Raw genomic sequence first — 18243 nt, 5'->3', positions numbered from 1 at the left:
GCCTGACCAGTATACCTTTAGGTGTAGAGTCATCTCACCTTCACAGATGCGGGTTTCCTCGCTGAGGTAGTAGCCTTGTGGGCACTCACACTGGAAGCTCCCAAAAGTGTTGATGCAGTTGCCACCCTGGCAGAGACCTGGTAACTCCTGGCATTCATCAATATCTGCAGAAGGGAGACAGCTCACTTACAACAAATACTATCGTGAAAGACAAGAGCTACTATCAGAGCTTTCAAACGTGTGATCCTGTAAGACCTGCAGACTTCCACGCATCCAAATGAAAGCACACTTAGATGGAAGCTTTATTCTGACCATGGATTTCCTTGATTTTGTTGTGGAACTTTGTCATAATCTGAGAGGAGTGATTAAAGCAAGTTGGGGATGCTTAAAATCGGGGGATAATGGGAAAGAGAGTTTCTCTGCAGAACAATCAGATATCAGATCACTGCAACAGATGATATCTTTCTGATTTACAAATGATTATTCAGCATCCTGGTATTTGATTGTCCATCTGTAATTTTGCAAAATGATCTTGTTGAGATTGCTCCATACTAACTTTTCTACTAGCTTTCTTCTAAAGTAAACTCTTGACCTTGTTTAAATCTGGGCAGCGGCAATTAGAGGTGCACTCACCTTCTAGGATGATTGTGATGGGGTTAGGTCTGAAGCCCTCGCCTCCGGGACACAGGGTGTAATACTCAGCTACAAAACAATGGAAAGAAGAGATTCGATACCTGTGTCCAAGTGGCTGAGACAATGAACAAGCATTTAGCAAGTGCCAGGCTCAAAATACACATCCTCAGGGGTGTAGCTACATTTTTCTTAGCGCCTTTTCAAATACATTTAAAAGTATATTAGATTTTACTTGACATAAGATCATTACTTCATAAATTATATACACAGTAGAATGACAAAAACCATGGGTTTTTAATCAAAGAAAAAACGTCTTTGCAGACAATTTATATCAGAACATTTTTGGCTAATGAATAATCTCAAAGACTCAACAATTCAGAAGTTTCATCTCTGTCCATATCACAACATACGTTTCAACTTAAGGCATGATATGATTGACTTGAGGACTACAGCACATCTATGAACCTGAACTAAAACAACCTCGGAGAACAATCAGGAATAGCCTTTATCTGTGATACCGTGGAGAATTGATATTATCACCATTCACACTGGATTGTGGTTAAAAATTGTTTTTTCTTTTTGTCATATCATGAAAAACAATAAGAATAGAGGAATTCAAATTCCTTTTATATAAAACATTCTTGGCTGGTTTCAGCATAATCACTGAGAGCACGTAGTCCTAAATCAAAACTTTGGCCCTATTTCCCCTGTCCCAGCACAAGAATGAAATGGCAACTGGTCTTCAGCTACCAGAGTTTGTTCCCTTCCTCTTCTTCAGCTCCATACTCACTGCTATTGACAGGGGGGCACGTCTCGCAGGGGTTCCCCCAGGCCTTCCCCAGAGAGCAGCAGCAGGAGGAGCGACTGACGCCCACCCCAATCTCGGTGTTGCAGGACAGACTCCCGTCTCCTCGAGGACCGAACTTCAGGTAGCAGTTGCCCACACGGTTGTCTGCAGAGCAACACAGGAGCTTAAAATTACCTTTGCCATAGTGAGAATTCCTTCTGAGAGAAAGGTCACTCAAATGATGAACTTCAAATTCTGTATGTTAATATGAAAGTTTCCTTTTAATCCTCAGCACAAAACAATCTCTTGCCTTAAATCTTTTCACGATTGACTCGTAGGAATTAAATTAATTATGACAAACTTTCCTGTGTTTAGAAATCCATATAGATCATGGAGTAAACAAGATAGTAAGAAATTACTCATTTGGGACATTCTGAACCTTCAATAATATGACCACAAGAAATTTTTGGTATAATCCATCTATATCATGAGTTTATGGATAATGGGGAAACAATCCAGGATAAATTAATTTAAAGCTACATAACATATCAAAGAAATATTTATAACCCCATCTTCTTCCTCTCCTGCCCCTCATCTCCATTCTCCCATGGGTTACTTTCAATTTGCACAATGAACTTTGTGGGTTTAGGGAAAGACTATCTGTAACAACTTTAGAGAGGGTGGTTAAGAGATCAGTGAATCTCAGACTTTTTCTTGTCTCCATATACAGTTACCATGCAGATCACTTCATTGATTCCATGACTTTAAATGCTATCTTTTTGCTGAGAACTCTCAGATTTATGGTTCCATCTCTCATCTGTCCCCTGAACTCAAGACCCTTCTGCCAACTGCCTGTTTGATTTCTCCTTTTAGATATATAAAGTTACTTTAAAGTTAACATGTCTAAAACCAAACTCTTGATACTCTCTCCGCCTCATACAAAACCTGCTCCACTCCTCTCCCAGTCTTCCGCATTTTCAAATAACGGAAACTCCAGTTTTTCAGTTTGCTTAGGCTCTAAATCTTAGAGTCATTCTTTGACTCCTTACTGCCATCCCTTATTCAATCCAGTAATAAAGTCAATTCTACTTTCAAAATAAAGCTGGAATCTTGCTACTTACCACTGTCTCCATCATCCCTCAACCTGGACTACTGTAATGGGTTCCCGACTCATCTCTTGAATTCAATCCTTGACCAAACTATAGTCTATTTTTCCCACCATATCCAGAATAATCTTTCAGAAGCATTACTTTAGGTCAGGCCACCTCCAGTGGCCACCCATTTCAATGGGAGTAAAAATCCAAAGTCCTTATCACAGTCTATAAAGTAGTTTTCATTCCTGGCTGCATATTAGAATCTCTTGGGCAGCTTTTTATTATTTTACTTTATTTTTTTCTCATTTTTTAATTTTGTTTTTGTTGCTGTATCTCAGGTGCAGAGAGATGAGTTAACTCATGGTCTCTCTATTACTAGGTTTGTATTCATTCGACCTTCCTCTCCCCCTCCCATTCTCTCTCTTTTATCTTTATTCTCCATTCCCATTCCTTGTCCACTACTCAACCATCTGAATGTTTAATGTTATTATTTTTTGTATGTGTTCTTGCAAAACAATTATTTTTTTCATGCACACATTTTTAATTTACATAAACGATATTTTGTCATATATCTCATTCCATTTTTATAACATCCAATTTGTCAACTCTATGGTGCCTAACTGTCATTTAAAAAAAATCTATCCACTCTACAAAAATGCTTCCTAAATAGCTGCCATCACAAACAATGCTGCCATGAGCATCTTTACCAATGGCTCTGCTTGGGCCTGTGAGTTTCTTTCTTTGGCCTCTAGAGAGGCAGGAGAGGAACTGCTGGTTCACAGAGTTTGCATATCCTTATCCTCCAGTATCAGGAAAAATAGTCATTGTCATTTACCATCTGCATCCAATGGACCTTTCAAGTTTTTTTATATTTGTAAGTCATTTTGAAAATAATTCACAGGAGAAAAAAGGCATAGTGAAACAACTTTAGTAGAAATTTTAATGAGAATTTAGTAATGGCTAACTCAAATCTTTACTCCCTATTTTTTTGGTTTGGAAGATATATATTCCCAAAATGGTTCTATGAGTGCAATTAATTGCTTGTCAGCTGTCGTGCATTAATCTGGAACATACGCATTTTGTAAAAACTGAGTCTAGATTTCAAAAATATCTCTAACAGGTTCTATCTTATCAATACTTCTTCTTCTTCTTCTTGTATCATTAAAACACAATACCTGAAGAAATTTTTGAAAACTCTGACAGCTCATAATTGTGTTGATGAGAGGAAAGCTATCTTCTTTGCTGGAAAACCTTTTCATTTTTAGATCTATCAACACCAATTAGAATCAGCAATCCAATGATTTTCTTTTATTTCCACATCACATATTTAATTCCAATAACCTTTGTATAAACACCTGCCTTCATTATTTGTCAACTCAAGAACCATATCAACTAAGTTTTGGTATAGAAATATAATAAAATATGAAAGAACACAAGAACGTCGGAGGAGTCAGGCACTTGCCCAATGTTGTGTGTTGAAGTTCTTCCTATTGACTAAGAGATGAGGTTACCATATTTCTTTTGTCTATAGAAGTATATTTTTCACTCACTCATTGATTCTTAAGTTTGAAAACTTTCATCCAGGACATTGACCTCCAAAGACTCACAGTCAGCATTTTGCTCATATGATCAATTTCACCATCATCTTTAGAATCTAAACCAGAGTGCTGCTGGTCTCTGTTGCTTTCATCTTCTGATCCACCTAACAACTGTGAATGTTGTCTGCTACCAATTTTCTTCTCTGCCATTAGGGCCAGAAAGTGAAAACTTCTGAATTCTCAACTGTGTTCAATAAATGCTCAAATGTAGCATCAAATACATGCCAAATACAGTGTCTCCAGTCTTTTTTCATACCTTCTCGAAAGATAATGCAATCCTTTGGGTAACAGAGCAGGAAAATTGAAGGATGATGCAACAGTGACATTTTATTTCACTACTGCATCATCCTGCTAGATGCTACCACAATTTTCCATTTTCTTATTAGTTTCATCTTTGTTTTTAGCATCATTGGGCACAACTGATGAGTAATGATGAAATAAAAACTAGCATAATAAAATGGCAAAACGTTTCAAGATAAAGGCAAAGTGACATCACTAACATCTCATAATGTATCTGAGACTGATAAAAGGGTCCAATGGACTCTTATGGTATTTGTGAGATAGAACGAGTCTTTGTTCTTTGGAAGATCTCAAAGAAAGAATAAAGCCAGGAAGTATCAATCCATATACAAACAGCTAGAACTGATCTGAAAAGAAACTAAAAAGCCAAATCCATTATATGCTGATAGTTAATCTGAGTACTGTTGTGCAAGAATATTCTCTGCTGGGCTGCCCCTGTCTACACTTCTACCAGCAGAACAGAGGGCTCCTTGAGGTCCAGGTCCTTATCAACACTTCATATTCTCCAGATTTCTTAATTTTTGCCAGTCTAGTAGGTATAAAGTGATATTTATATGGTTGTTTTAACTTGACTCTTTTCTTATTACCAACAGTTCTGGGCATTTGCTTATGTTTTTTAGCTTATGGATTACAGATTTTCTTCAATTTATGATAGGGTTACATCCTGATAAACCCATTGTAAGCTGAAAATATCGTCAAAAACACATTCAATACATCTAACCTATCGAACATCATAGCTTAGCCTAGCCTACCTTAAACATGCTCAGAACACTTTCATTACCCTATACTTGGCAAAATTATCTAACACAAAGCATATTTTATAATAAAGTGTTGACTATCTCATGTACTTTATTGAATACTATGTACAGAAAGTGAAAAGCAGAATGGTTGTGTGGGTACAGAACAGCTGTAAGTGTATTGGATGTTTATCCTCGTGATTGTGTGGCTGACTGGGAGCTGTGACTTGCTGCTCTGACCAGCATCATGAGAGTATCGCACTGCGTTATCACTAGCCTGGGAAAGGATCCAAATTCAAAGTATGGTTTCTACTGAATGCATTTTGTTTTTGCACCATTGTAAAGTCGAAAAACTGTAAGTCGAAACATGGTGAGTCGGGGACCATTTGTACTCCCCGTTTATTATCATAGCCTTTGCTCCAAGAAAGATTTTAAGAAATACTGAGGCACCAGTGACTCAATTTCTGGGGGTGAAGCAGCCATTACCATATTTTTAAGGTTCCAAATGGGATTTTACTGTGCATCCAGAGTTGAGAACCACTTTGTGATCTCGATTATTCCTCCTTCTCTGACTCCTCTCCTCACACCCTGCCCCCAACTCACTCCACTCTTGCTGCACAACCTCATTGCTGTGTCTCCAACACCAGTATCCTCCTACCCCTGGCCCTTTGCACTGCCTGCTCCTTTTGCTGGGAGGCTTCTCCTCTCAGAGGTCCAGTTGGCTTGCTCCCTCCTTCGAGGATCCGACTCCCCCATCCCAACATAATATAGCACTTCTCCTTAACCACCTCCAGTGTCAGAAAGGGTTCTTGCTTTTATCTCTCTCTCTGCCACCAGAATGTTAACACAAAAGCAGAGAATTTGCTTACACTGTTCACCTTGTAGCTCTAGCCCCTAGAATAGAAGGCACTCAGTATCTACTGAATGAATGGTTTTGAATGAAAAAGTCAGAACTTGGAGTAGCCATAAATCACGACTAAATATATTCTCTAAAAGTTGAAAACAATATATAAATTGTGTATCAATCAGAGCAGCAAACATGCCCTCCATACACTGCAGGCCCCCAGGAAAACCGACACTGAAGATGGCAGGCAGATTTCTACTAAAGCCAGGAATTTTCCTTTGTATTCTCTTAGGAAATTCTCCAGACCATTTACTCCTCTAGGTAAACACTCACTACGGGGCAGAAACAGGGCAGATGGCAAAAGCTGGACAATTATATTCTACAGATCAGAGACGTCTGGAATGGTGATGAGAGATTCTGAGCCTTCATTACTGCCTTCCCTGCTTTTCCCCAATCTTCCAACTTGTTTCACTCCAGTGGTTTGGCTCATGAAATCCAGTTCTCCAATTCCTCTCTTCTCATCACTTCACTTATTTCACTGCCACATGACTCTTCTCATAGCAAAGAGAAATGTATATTCCAGTAGCTCTACCACTTTGGGCTGTCCTGGCCAACGCATTGCACAGGGAGCCAGGCTGCTGGGGACCCAGACTCAGCTCTGCCATCTGCAAGCTCTGAGACCTTGAACATATTACTGTGCCTCTGTGAGCCCTGGTTACTAAGTCTGTGAGAGGAGGAGGCTGGAGCAGAGGTCTCAAAAATTCCTCTTTCAAAATATGACTTGGAAGATAAACACAATAAAGTGACCACATATTTTGGTAATCTAGAGTTTTTTAAGGTGAAGGGCTATTTGGTTTTCAAATTTAGTTCATTACCAAGAGACTCTGAAGATTTAACTCTATATAATTCTATTTGTTTCAAATAGCTTTCACTTACCAACACAACCCACGCCGGTGGGGTTCAGCTGGAAATCAGGTGGGCAGTTACACTCATAGCGACCAGGAGTGTTAACACACAGGCCATTTACACAGTTTATGGGATCTGCACATTCATCAATATCTAGGAAAAACATTTAAAATGCCCACGTTAAAATCTTTACTTTCTCCATGCATATGGCTCTTCCAAAGAATTTGGTGGAACTTTTGAAAGTTAGTAGACTAAAGATCTTTAGGAAGGATTCAGCACCATGAAGTAAAGATTAAATCCTGTATATACCTAAAACAGGCTCCATGGATCAATCACGTGGTATTCATGATAATATCATTTACTATCCTTAATAGATAAATAATAATTAAATGTTGGAATTCTAAAGAAGAAGAAATTATGGCACTGTTTGCTTAACTAAAATTATGTATATGTTATATGTACATATGCATGAACATACACAAATATATACAAAGAACTACTTTCCTAGTCTCATGGTAGGTATTTAATATTGTTGTTTATATAAAGATGGATCAATTCCATAGTTAAAAGTAAATGTATCAGAACGTTTTTGTTTTTTCTTCAAAAAAATGCACAACTCAAGGCATAAGCAGGCCAAGCAGAAATTTGAGAGATTGTTATACTTAGCACAAAATATTCATTTCAATTAATAAGAACACAACTGAGCCGTTAACTGGCCATACCTGTACAGTTCCCTCCTGTTCTGTCCAATTCATAACCATCATCGCAGATACAGTGAAACATTCCAGGCAAATTATTACACGTTCCAAAGACACAAATATTTTGAAAGGAGCATTCATCAATATCTGAAGATTAAAAGAAACGGTAATCTCTTGTTTAGACATTTTGATTTAAGGTATTGCATTAATGAATTTTTCTACCTCCCAGACGTTTTAATGCAGTAAAAAATTTTCTTTTTCTTTAACTAGGTAGGTCACACAAATAGCAAGCAACTAATGCTCATCTATGGAACAAAGATATAAAAGAAATATTATTTTATTTTATTGACAATATTTCAACTGTCTTGGGTTATAACATAAATAAAAAAAATTGGCCTAAGGCATAAAAAATATAAAAATTAAATATGAACATGTCAAAGGAAGAAGATTGTAAAGAATAAAAGATAAAAACAAATTCAAAAATTATAATAATTTAGTGCAAACAGCAGATGTCTTATAAACATCTAGAACATATAAAATATACAATATAATATTTTAAATATTAAAGATATGCTTAAAATAATTTAACTTTTTCTAAACTTCTTTATTTTGTAATTTTATCTGTTATCATAAAGTCAGTCATAAACAGGGAAAGAGTTTTTTTCCAATAGCACATAATAAGACCATCCATTACCCAACATTCTTACAAATTTCATTAAAATATCTCTATTGAATTGAAGTCATAAAATCAGTTTATGAAACTCTTCCATGAAGCTTTAACTCAAAGTCAATAAACGAGAAGTTACTACTCCTCATTTATATGGAAATGAAGGCATATATGTGTGTGTACAGCTGTAGAAATCATCTGTATTTCTACTCACAGGAAGAGGATGGACATTTTTGTACACAAATTACCTCATATTCTGAGAATGCAGACCAGGCACGTCATTTTAGGCTAGACTAGACAAGTCATCCTACAGTGCTATCTTGAGATAGTTATATCTTGTAATTTAAATTTCTTCTACTCTGGGTTGGTTCTTTATCAGCTTTTTGTATGTTGTTTTTTTGTTGTTTCCATAGGATGCCTGCATAGTTGCCATGGTTTATTTTCAGTTTGTGTACACATTACTTGGTCAGCTCTTTCAAGAGTTTTTCTATACTCTGATATAATTTAGATAGAGTTTCCTGACAACCTCCCTTCTTTATCCAGGCTTTATTTGGAAGACAGCTTGGGGTATGCGTTTCATTTAAAATTGCTAATCTGTAGCCCAATCTTTCACAAGGTGGGGGCAGGGGGAAACATGGACGGGAAGAGCTCCAGGCGGCTGTGTGCGCTCTTTGTGGATGAACCTGGCCTCTGCTCTCTCTTCAGATATTATACCAAATGCTCTGTTATCTAAGTTCACTCCATCTGATGGAGCCCTAACTTGTCTCTGAGGAACTTCCTCCAGGTTTTGCACTCTCCCATTTTGGTGGAGAACACTGCGAAAAGGCCAACTCCAGCAATTTTTTGGATTCTATAGAAAGTTCTGAGAATTTGCGATGAAGTAGATGCTGAGTGGAAAATGTTGAATCAGAGAGTTAATTCAGAGGAGCATATATTTATAATAAGATGGGAAGACATAAAGAAATTAAATTAGCAAATTCAGGAGAAACTGCCCAGATGAGCCAGATCGTGTAGGAAGAGAGAAAACAAAAACAAGGAGAAAAAGGCAGAACCATGGAATTATATTTTTGGGATCTCAAAAGTTGGCATTTAGCTAAATGGAGCACAGGGTCTAACTGAAGGTAAAGTGCATGTTTGCCACTCTCAGTTTCCCTGGCAACTGGGATTTCTCTCTGTGGTAATAACATACTATGAGAAACCAACATGTGACGCAAGTAGAAACTTTTTAGCATCACCTTGGGGGAGGTCTGGAGAGAAGTTTTGGAAGGGCCTAGGCTACAGATACAGGAATAGAATTATGAAGGGGAAATTCTGTCTTATGTATAAAGAATTCATTTTGAGTTTTTATGTTGGTGAAAGTATCTGGCTACTGCTGACTTGCTCCTTTTCCCACTAACTCTTGTCAAGTTGACGTGAGTAATAAATCATGTAGTTCCATGACCACACTGACTCACATTTTCTACTAATTGGCTTCAGTGCTTAGAAGAAACCAGGGCTGGGGAAAAAAAAATGAAGCTCACTCTACAGCTGCCTTGTATAAAATGAAGTAGATTCTGCCCAATCTAGCAGGTCAATGTAGAAGCATGAATGCTTTCAGTTTCTACGATCATCTTCCCCAGAGCCTACTATTCATTCTCGTGTTTTGATTCTTTCAAAATTGGTGGAAATTTATGGAAAATTCCATGATCTTTTAGGCACACTTTCAGTGCAACTCCTGGTAGTGGGGCAGAGAGAGGCTCTAGTCTGAACCAGCCCAGATTGTATCATTTGTTTTTGTTTGGTTGATGCTGGTGAACTGTGTGTGTGTGTACGTGTGTGTGTGTATGTGTATGCTGGTGTTGACTATTTCTGTTCATTTGCTTAGACACTAGTGTAAGGAGAGCCTGTAACCTGGTTTCTTTTTATAAGCTTCACCCAGCAGTTAGCCTGAGCTATTTTTTAAAGATTTTCTATGAATCCCTAATTTTGTTAAGGCCTTATGGTTTATGAACTGTTTTCAATTTTTTTCCTTTCTTCGTTTGTATTTTCATGTCCTCCCTATGAAGACAATGATGGCCCAAACTATATGTAAAGTGAACTTAGTCTCTAATTTAAAAGAAATACAAATTCTTTTTCTTGGAAAGATACCATACTAGTTACAAAGTCCGACTTCTAGGAAAAGGGGATGATGTCATAACTTAGAAGAAGGAGACATTCCTATTAGGCAAGAGATGCAGTCCTTGATGAGTCCCTAACGAGAACCTCCAGTCCCTGACATACAGACAGCAGACTAAAACATGAGGGTAAATGCCAAAAAATGACCTACTTAGATTTTAATAAACACAGTAAACAGCAGTGATTGGGGTAGGTAATATATCATATTTTAAAAGCTGAATAGTTTTTCCACATGTCATTCATTTAGTGATAAAAAAAGAAAAAGAAGAAAAAAGAGTGAGCTGAACTTCCAACTATTGGCTCTTGGCCAGGAAAACTTCATAAGAGATGAAAGCAGCCTTCATCATTATTCATTCGGCAAAATAATCCATGCTTAAACGAATGACTTTTATATGTGCAGCATGTGCTGTGTATTCTGCTTCCAGGTGGAGCCCGTTCCAGCCCTTTTTGTGGTTTCATTTGCTGTGGTTGATCCAACTTGGAAAAGAGTTGGAATCCTGGTGACCCACCTTGGCAGGACCTGCTGTCTGAGGCTGGAGTGAAGCCCATCTCACACTCGCAGCGATATGCACCCGGGACGTTGAGGCACTGTCCGTTCTCACAGAGATTTATGTTTTCTGCACACTCATCAACATCTGTGGGCAAAGCAAATTACACCTCTATTAAGTTCCAAATTGCATGATACATTTTTTCCTTGATCTATAACTAATCAATTTCACTTGCTTGAGTGAGTGCTCATTAACATGAAATGACAATTAATCATATTCATCTAAATAAGGGTATACAACTTGATAGTAGAGCTCTTTAACCTACACCCTAACATTCCATTATCATATGATTAACAGGAGGCATGCAGGTGTCTCTCACATTTGTCTTAGTTCTCTTCAAGGTCCCTTTGATGCATCAGTATTATCCCAACATCATTTAGATATGACCAATAACATTGGAATTAATCTTAAAATGGTGCTAAGTCATTTGAAAATATTATAGTATTCAAACAACTCATTCTTTCACTAATTCAAGTATTTTTAAGCAAATTAGGGACACTATGGGAATGAGCAGTTTCTTTCATGTCATTACACTCATTAAAGTGTAATTAATGCAAATAGACAATATAATTAATGCAAATGGACTTAATTATGCAAATGGGCGTTATTCATAGACTGTAAAGACAATTTATTTAACTCTATCAAATGGAAAAAGGGGGGAGGACAGAAATCACTGTTTATGGAGCACCTGATATTTGCCAGAGAGTGTGCTAGTTGCCTGACAGGCGTGTTTTCGTTTAGTTCACCCATCCTGTGAGGTTTAGAAGAGGAAGGACTCGAGGCTAAGAGCAGCCAGCTGAGCCAGAGGAGTCACTGTGAGCTAATCGTGGCTGAGCCAAGATCTAAGTACAGCTGTGTCTGACACCAAAGCCGTGCCCTTTCCTTTCCACCGCAGTGCAGAGAAATGCTAAGAAAGAGGAATATCCAATGTTTAAAAGTAATAAAGCCTTAAAATTGAATAAACATGTTTTCTTAAAGAGAGATTTGCAAATGAGACTGTGTTTTTTATGTCAATAATTAGAAAAAATTAGTCTATCTTTTAATTATGGGTTTAAAGTACGTAGTGAAATTCAACTGAGAAACACCTATCTTACAATCTTGAAAGTATTATACTTTGTGTCCAGCAAGATGATCTCGTCTTATCTATAATGAGTGGATGTTTCATCCTCAAAGAATGTGGAACGAGTAGCAGCTAACATTTATTGAGCTCTTATGATGTGGTTTTCTAAGCCCTTCACTTGTCTTATTCCATTTAATACTTTCAATAGCATGTGATAAGCTGAGATTTTGATAAACACATTAAATAGCAGTGATTGGGTAGGTCACATAGTGTATCATAAGAAGCTGAATAGTTTTCCCACATGTCATTCATTTAGTGATAAAAAAGAAAAAACAAATAAATGATATTATTATTACTATGCCCATTTTAAAATGGGGAAACTAAGGTCGCATGGGTTAACTAATTTACTTAAGGCTACAGAACCTGTAAGCAGCACAGGCACGATCTGAATCCAGGTGGTATGATTCAGACAGAGCTGATATTTTTGACAACTGTGCTATAAATGAATACAAGAAAATGATAACTATTAACAGTAAATGATTGTAATAAATGTCAATATTTTAAAACTTTCACCAATATTTTGGATAATTTTCCAAGTTTTGTGTTTAATGTAAGAGAAAGATACATATTCACCTGTAAGTCAAGTGTAAAAACAGAGATAGTGATTTCAGCCTCCTTTAACCACAGTTTTCTTCAGATCAGGAAAACACAGAGTGTCCCATGAAAATCATGCCAGAACACACATCAGGACTCTCACCCACCTGAGCAGGTAAAGCCATCTCCAGTGAACCCTTCGGAGCAGGCACATCGGTAGGAGCCTGGGGTATTTACACACTGAGCATTTATGCTACACTGGTGGGTTCCATTAGAACATTCGTCCAGATCTGCATGCCAAAAGAACATAGCAATAAAGTTCAGAAATGAAAATGCAACATTTAAACAGTCAGAGAGATTTTCATTTGTCTTAATTTAAATGTAAACTGGCCAAATGGAATGTGTTTCAGTTTATCTGTACAGTCACAGTTCTAATTCTCTAGGATCGCACACCCACACTCCAAAATGTTCACGCCACAAACATGGGCCAAAGTGATGAATTCAAGCATTTTGTGAGATATCTAATCAACTAGAATTTTAATGGTTGAAAGAAAACCAGTGCTGGATTTCCTTCTTACTTTTACTCAGGGTAAATTTTATCACCAGTCCCCTTATCACTAAAAGAGGATCAATTTCTAAGATATTACTGAATTTCAGAGCAGGAAAATTAGCATAGAATTTTTAAGTACATTTTATAGATGAGAAAACCAAGATATGATTCTTGACCTCATAGAGCCCATAGTCTAATGGAAAAGACAGATGTTAAACACAGAAAATAAAATAAAATAAAGTTAAATTAGATTAAATATTATTATGTGTATCATGAAGAAAAATTACAAGGTACAGTGAAAGAATAAAAAGGGCATCTAATTTGGACTGTAGGAACAAGGGTGGCCCCACTGAGGAAGTAATTTTTAGTTAACTTCACACTGGAGGATGGGTAAGAGTTGGCCTGCTGAATAGAAGTAGGAAAGGGTATTCCTTGCAGAGAAAACAGCAAATATAAAGGCAATGAGGAGGAAAAGAGCTTGGTGTGACAAAGAAATTAAAGAAGGTCAAAGTGACAAAGCACAATGCAGCAGACAGAGAGTGATGGATGATGAAGCTGGAGAGATAATGGGAAGATGCTGTAGGGTCTTGTAACCCATGCAAAGGAAGCTAGATTTTATCCTAAATTCAATGGATTAAAATAACAATTGTAAAGAGATCTGACCCATGGTTTAAAAGATTCATCTGGCTGCTATGTGGAGAATGGATTATAGGAGGACCAGAGAGGGAATGAACAAACTTATAAAGAGGTTCTTTTAGCATCCAGCAGAGAGAGAGAGAGAGAGAGACAGAGACAGAGAGAGAGAGAATGGTTGTGACTAGGGCAGGGGAATGGAGATGGAAAACAGTGGATGGAATTGGATGATGACATTTTGGAGTAGAGAAGCCTGGATATGGTTAAATCTTTTGTACTGGAGTCAGGCTATTTTGCACTGGTTGGCCAGAGTGATAGATGGACAAGAAGCACAAAAAAGGGAAGCTAGAAGACAGAACAATGGTAGACAAATGGGACTAGAAAAATGGGAATGGGGATATGGCTGAAAAGTTGTGAGATTAATGACGTGAGATGGCTGGGCTAGAGTGGGTAGCTAGTGGACTTAATGATGTCATCAAAGAAGATTACTCAATAAAGTCATTTGGAAACTATGATAATTCAAATCTATAGTCAGCTCATAAACATTTGACAAGTATAAAACAATTGAATGGATGAGAAATTATGTTCAAATTAACTGATATTATTGTAAGAGGTCTTAAGGCTATCCTTTAATACTTTCTGCTGGCTTGTAACATTTTAATGAGTAATCATAGGGAAGTCAGTTCAGCTTGCTTTATTTCTATTTTAAATTGACCAGATAATTCTTACCAGTTGGAAAAATGCTTTATCACTGAGGCATGTGAAACACTGAGCATATTAAGCAGCACCATGAATGATACCAAGGGTGAAATCCAGTGCTCTGCCTCACAGCTATAAAAGACTTAGTAGACTGGCTCAAGAACTACAAAGCTGGGAGAATGGCAACCACCTTCCCTTTCTTTTCTTCAAACCAGACCTCCTGGAATCCAACAAATGATGTAGATTTCTCTGGAAGAAGAACTCTATTAAGAAGCAGGTACTGACCACTTACTACAGACAGGTTATGTGAAAAAATCTTTTCATTCCCTTCATTTATTTCACTGAGTTTTAAATCTCACTGATTACTCTATGAAAAGATTGGAAAAATGTATTAGTCATTTTTCATCATACAGCTGTTCGGATTTCTGGCTGCACATCAAATAATTTTTACTGAAGAACAACACATTAAAAAGCAGATGCCAAGGCATACTGTTGTACTTTGATCGTTTATACCAAGGTTAAAGGAAACCCGGCAGGAATTACCTTGTAACTAAAGATAGCCTTTGATTTTCAAGAGAATAAATGAAAGTGAAGAGCATGTTCCTATTCATGCACGTGCATTAATAACTGTGCAAAGAAGAGCCTCTAAGAATTTTGTGTCTCAGCAAAGAATATTTGCATTTGCAAACTCACCAATACATTTGATGCCATTGCCAACCCAGCCTTCTCTGCAGCTACATTTAAAGCTTCCTGGGACGTTCAGGCATGAGGCGTGCATGTCGCAGTTGTGGGCACCAATTTCACACTCATCCACGTCTGAGAAACCACAGTTAATATGAAGAAGATAAAATACAGGCTAGTTAATTCTACCCCCAAATATATTTCTGTATAGTTAAAATTTTAAAGCAAATATGAAGATATCTAAAACTGTACAGAGAAAACATTAACATCACTTTTATTTTTAATTTCCATAGACTCCAGCAAGATTTACAAGTTCATGATCCAAATCAAACAAGCCCCTTCCTAGAAGAAATTGCCATTTTCCAGTTGAAGGGAGATGCAACAGCGTCTGCCCCCTGGTAGATATGCGTGTCAGCCCCTACCCAGCCCACAGGCCTTCCCCCTGTCTGGGCCCAGACAAAGCTCCACGTAGACGCATCAGATTATAGATGTCAAGAGAAATCTTAGTCCCAAAAAGAGACTCTGCTATTCTTTGCTATTAATATTGGTTACATATTTTTTATGAAGAATGAGCCTGACTTTTTACAATAATACTGTATTCTCTTTTTAAAATTTCTATCATTTGTCATTTTCAGAATTAGTACAATATTTTATAGAGTCTCTGAAAACTATTGTTTTAGTATGTATTTTTCTATTTATTTGAGGATATATAAAAATATTCACTGGAAATGTTATCTGAAAGTGAATAGATGCTTTTACCTATCTATATCTATATCTATATAATCTCATGTATATATACACATAGATATATGCACATATACAAATACGTACATACATTCATATATTTGTGTATATAAACCACGTAGCTTTGGTTCCCCAAAGCTTTCTAGAATAGAAAGAACAGTCTGTTCTACCTAGCTCAATGATTACATATTATAGATGCTGAAATCACACACATGAAATCACACACAACTTCTGGCTTGGCATCAACCTCACTAGCGAGGAACAAGCAGAATACCCCTTCTTTCACTATTTCATTACTTTGCAGCTTAAGGGCTAGGCTGCAGCCTAAGCCACCCACGACCTGCCTTGAACAAAATAGCATACAAGGGCCTTACATTGAGCAATGAGAAACACCCGGTCCAAAGCACTGACCTTGGGATTTCCTAGGCCCCCACCTTTATGCAAGAGGCTAAAACCATTTACTAAAGAAAGGATAAAGTGGACAGGGTGAGCAAAGAAAGAAAGTGAAGATAGAAAAAAAGAGGAAATGTTGGCAGGGGGAAGAGAGGGCAAAAGCAAATGGAAAGGGAAGAGAGAAGGAGAGAGGAAAAGATGGGGAAAGGAAGGGAGGAAAAGGGTCTCACTAGAAATCTAGATTAAGTCTTGTTAGTTTAGAAGAACTGCAAAACCCAGCAACAAGTGGGATCCCTCCAGGTCTTCTGGTGTTCCTTTCTTAAGGATTCTCCTGTTTGAGCAACAGTTCTACTAAGAAAATGCACGCTGCTGCCAGAGCCGCCAGAAGCACATCAGAACCATGGAGACCAGACTCCTCAGCTACTCTCTCACTCCGCATCCAGACCCACAGCCAACTCCACGGCAGGGCGGCTGATATGGTGTGCTAGCACAGATACCAGCCAAATGCATGACACATGCTCTAGGTCAGTTACTCATTATGTACAGTCACAGCCTGGTGTGGGGAACAGTCTAAGAGGTGCCAGGGAACAAAGGATGTTGAAGGTTGGCCTCTGAAATATGAGAAGCTGAAACACAGAGGACACAAGCTTAAGACCTACCTGTGCACCCTGTGGTCCCCTTCTTCACTGAATAACCCAGCTGACAGTGGCAAATGAAGGATCCCTTGGTGTTCTCACATTCCCCAAACATGCAGATGTTTGAATTTAAGTCACACTCATTCACATCTAGAAAATTCATTTTCAATAACTTGGTTAATACTTGTTCATCCTAGGAATTCAAAAGTTATCTTTTAAACTTAGCATCATATTGCAGGACACAGATAAAATTCAAAATATAATCTATTTGTAAGACATAGTACTACAGATACATAGACTGTCTTTAAGGATTTTTTCAAATAATTCTGCCTTTTCAGCTTTCACATCTCCTGATACATGGTTTGAATTTTTTAAATAACTAAAAAGTCTCTTCTTATCATGTTTATATATATGTGCATAAATGTACATGTGGATGTGCATGCATACGTGTGTGTAAATATTTATCCTGTTCTTATGGTACCCACCAATGCATGTTTTCATGTCCATTGAAGCCATGAAGCCATCATAACACAGACACCGATACTCTCCAGGAATGTTGGTACACTGGCCACCATCACAGATATCAGGATTATTTTCACATTCATCAATATCTGATGATACAAAATTAACATCAAATGAAAACAAGGGTGGTTTTTATTAAGCTAAAATATTTCTTCCATCCAGTTCCACTCAAAATATCTGGAGTGAGATTTGTAAGACAAAATTAATTAGGTGTACAAAATCTGCGTATTTTCCTTTCTGTACCTGCGCAAGATCTCCCATCAGGCATCAGGGCATAACCTTCGCTGCAGCTGCATTCGTAGCTTCCTTCTGAGTTAGTGCACTGGGTGTCACAGCCTCCATTCATTATCATACATTCATCAATGTCTGTGAAAACAACATTGCCACCACATTACCTGTCAGGGCTACTTTCTACTTCCTTAACAAAAGAAAAGATAAAGAGTTTTTCTTTTTTTCAAACTGATAATGCTTAAATGGCTTTGGATTTTTCTCCCCACTATTCATGCTGATTTATCATTATACCATTAGTCTTAGTTCTTTTTACTTCCTTTTAGACAGCATTCCACGTGACATTTAGCTCCAGTCACCCAATATTAAAGGACTCAGAAATACAATAACTATGGGGTTTAGGATGTTTTCTATAACAAAAACAGAGATGCCTCTGCAAAACCACCAAACCATGGCATCTTAGAGATCTGCCTCCATTCTTAGATTCATTTTCAGGACAACGGAAGCCCGTCGACTTCATTGTCTATTCACTACCAGA

At 37.6% G+C, this 18243-nt stretch overlaps 1 protein-coding gene and 1 long non-coding RNA gene across 2 annotated transcripts in view; one reads left to right on the top strand and one right to left on the bottom strand.

The window, feature by feature from the left end:
- Positions 1–18243, bottom strand: part of FBN2 (fibrillin 2) — a 236490-nt gene that overhangs the window by 44737 nt on the left and 173510 nt on the right. The window contains exons 29-39 of the mRNA XM_008530057.2: positions 17721–17843; positions 17441–17566; positions 16980–17105; positions 15196–15318; positions 12788–12910; positions 10928–11053; positions 7622–7744; positions 6930–7052; positions 1424–1585; positions 634–702; positions 39–164 (exon numbers count right to left, since the gene is read on the bottom strand). Of these exons, the coding sequence (XP_008528279.2) occupies positions 39–164; positions 634–702; positions 1424–1585; positions 6930–7052; positions 7622–7744; positions 10928–11053; positions 12788–12910; positions 15196–15318; positions 16980–17105; positions 17441–17566; positions 17721–17843 (1350 nt within the window). The remainder of the gene's footprint in view (positions 1–38; positions 165–633; positions 703–1423; positions 1586–6929; positions 7053–7621; positions 7745–10927; positions 11054–12787; positions 12911–15195; positions 15319–16979; positions 17106–17440; positions 17567–17720; positions 17844–18243) is intronic.
- Positions 1–18243, top strand: part of LOC139075331 (uncharacterized) — a 124188-nt gene that overhangs the window by 102162 nt on the left and 3783 nt on the right. The window lies entirely within an intron of this gene.

Source organism: Equus przewalskii, chromosome 13, assembly GCF_037783145.1.
Source record: "Equus przewalskii isolate Varuska chromosome 13, EquPr2, whole genome shotgun sequence".
NCBI classification, from domain to species: Eukaryota; Metazoa; Chordata; class Mammalia; order Perissodactyla; family Equidae; genus Equus; species Equus przewalskii.
This window is presented reverse-complemented; position numbering and strand designations above follow the sequence as displayed.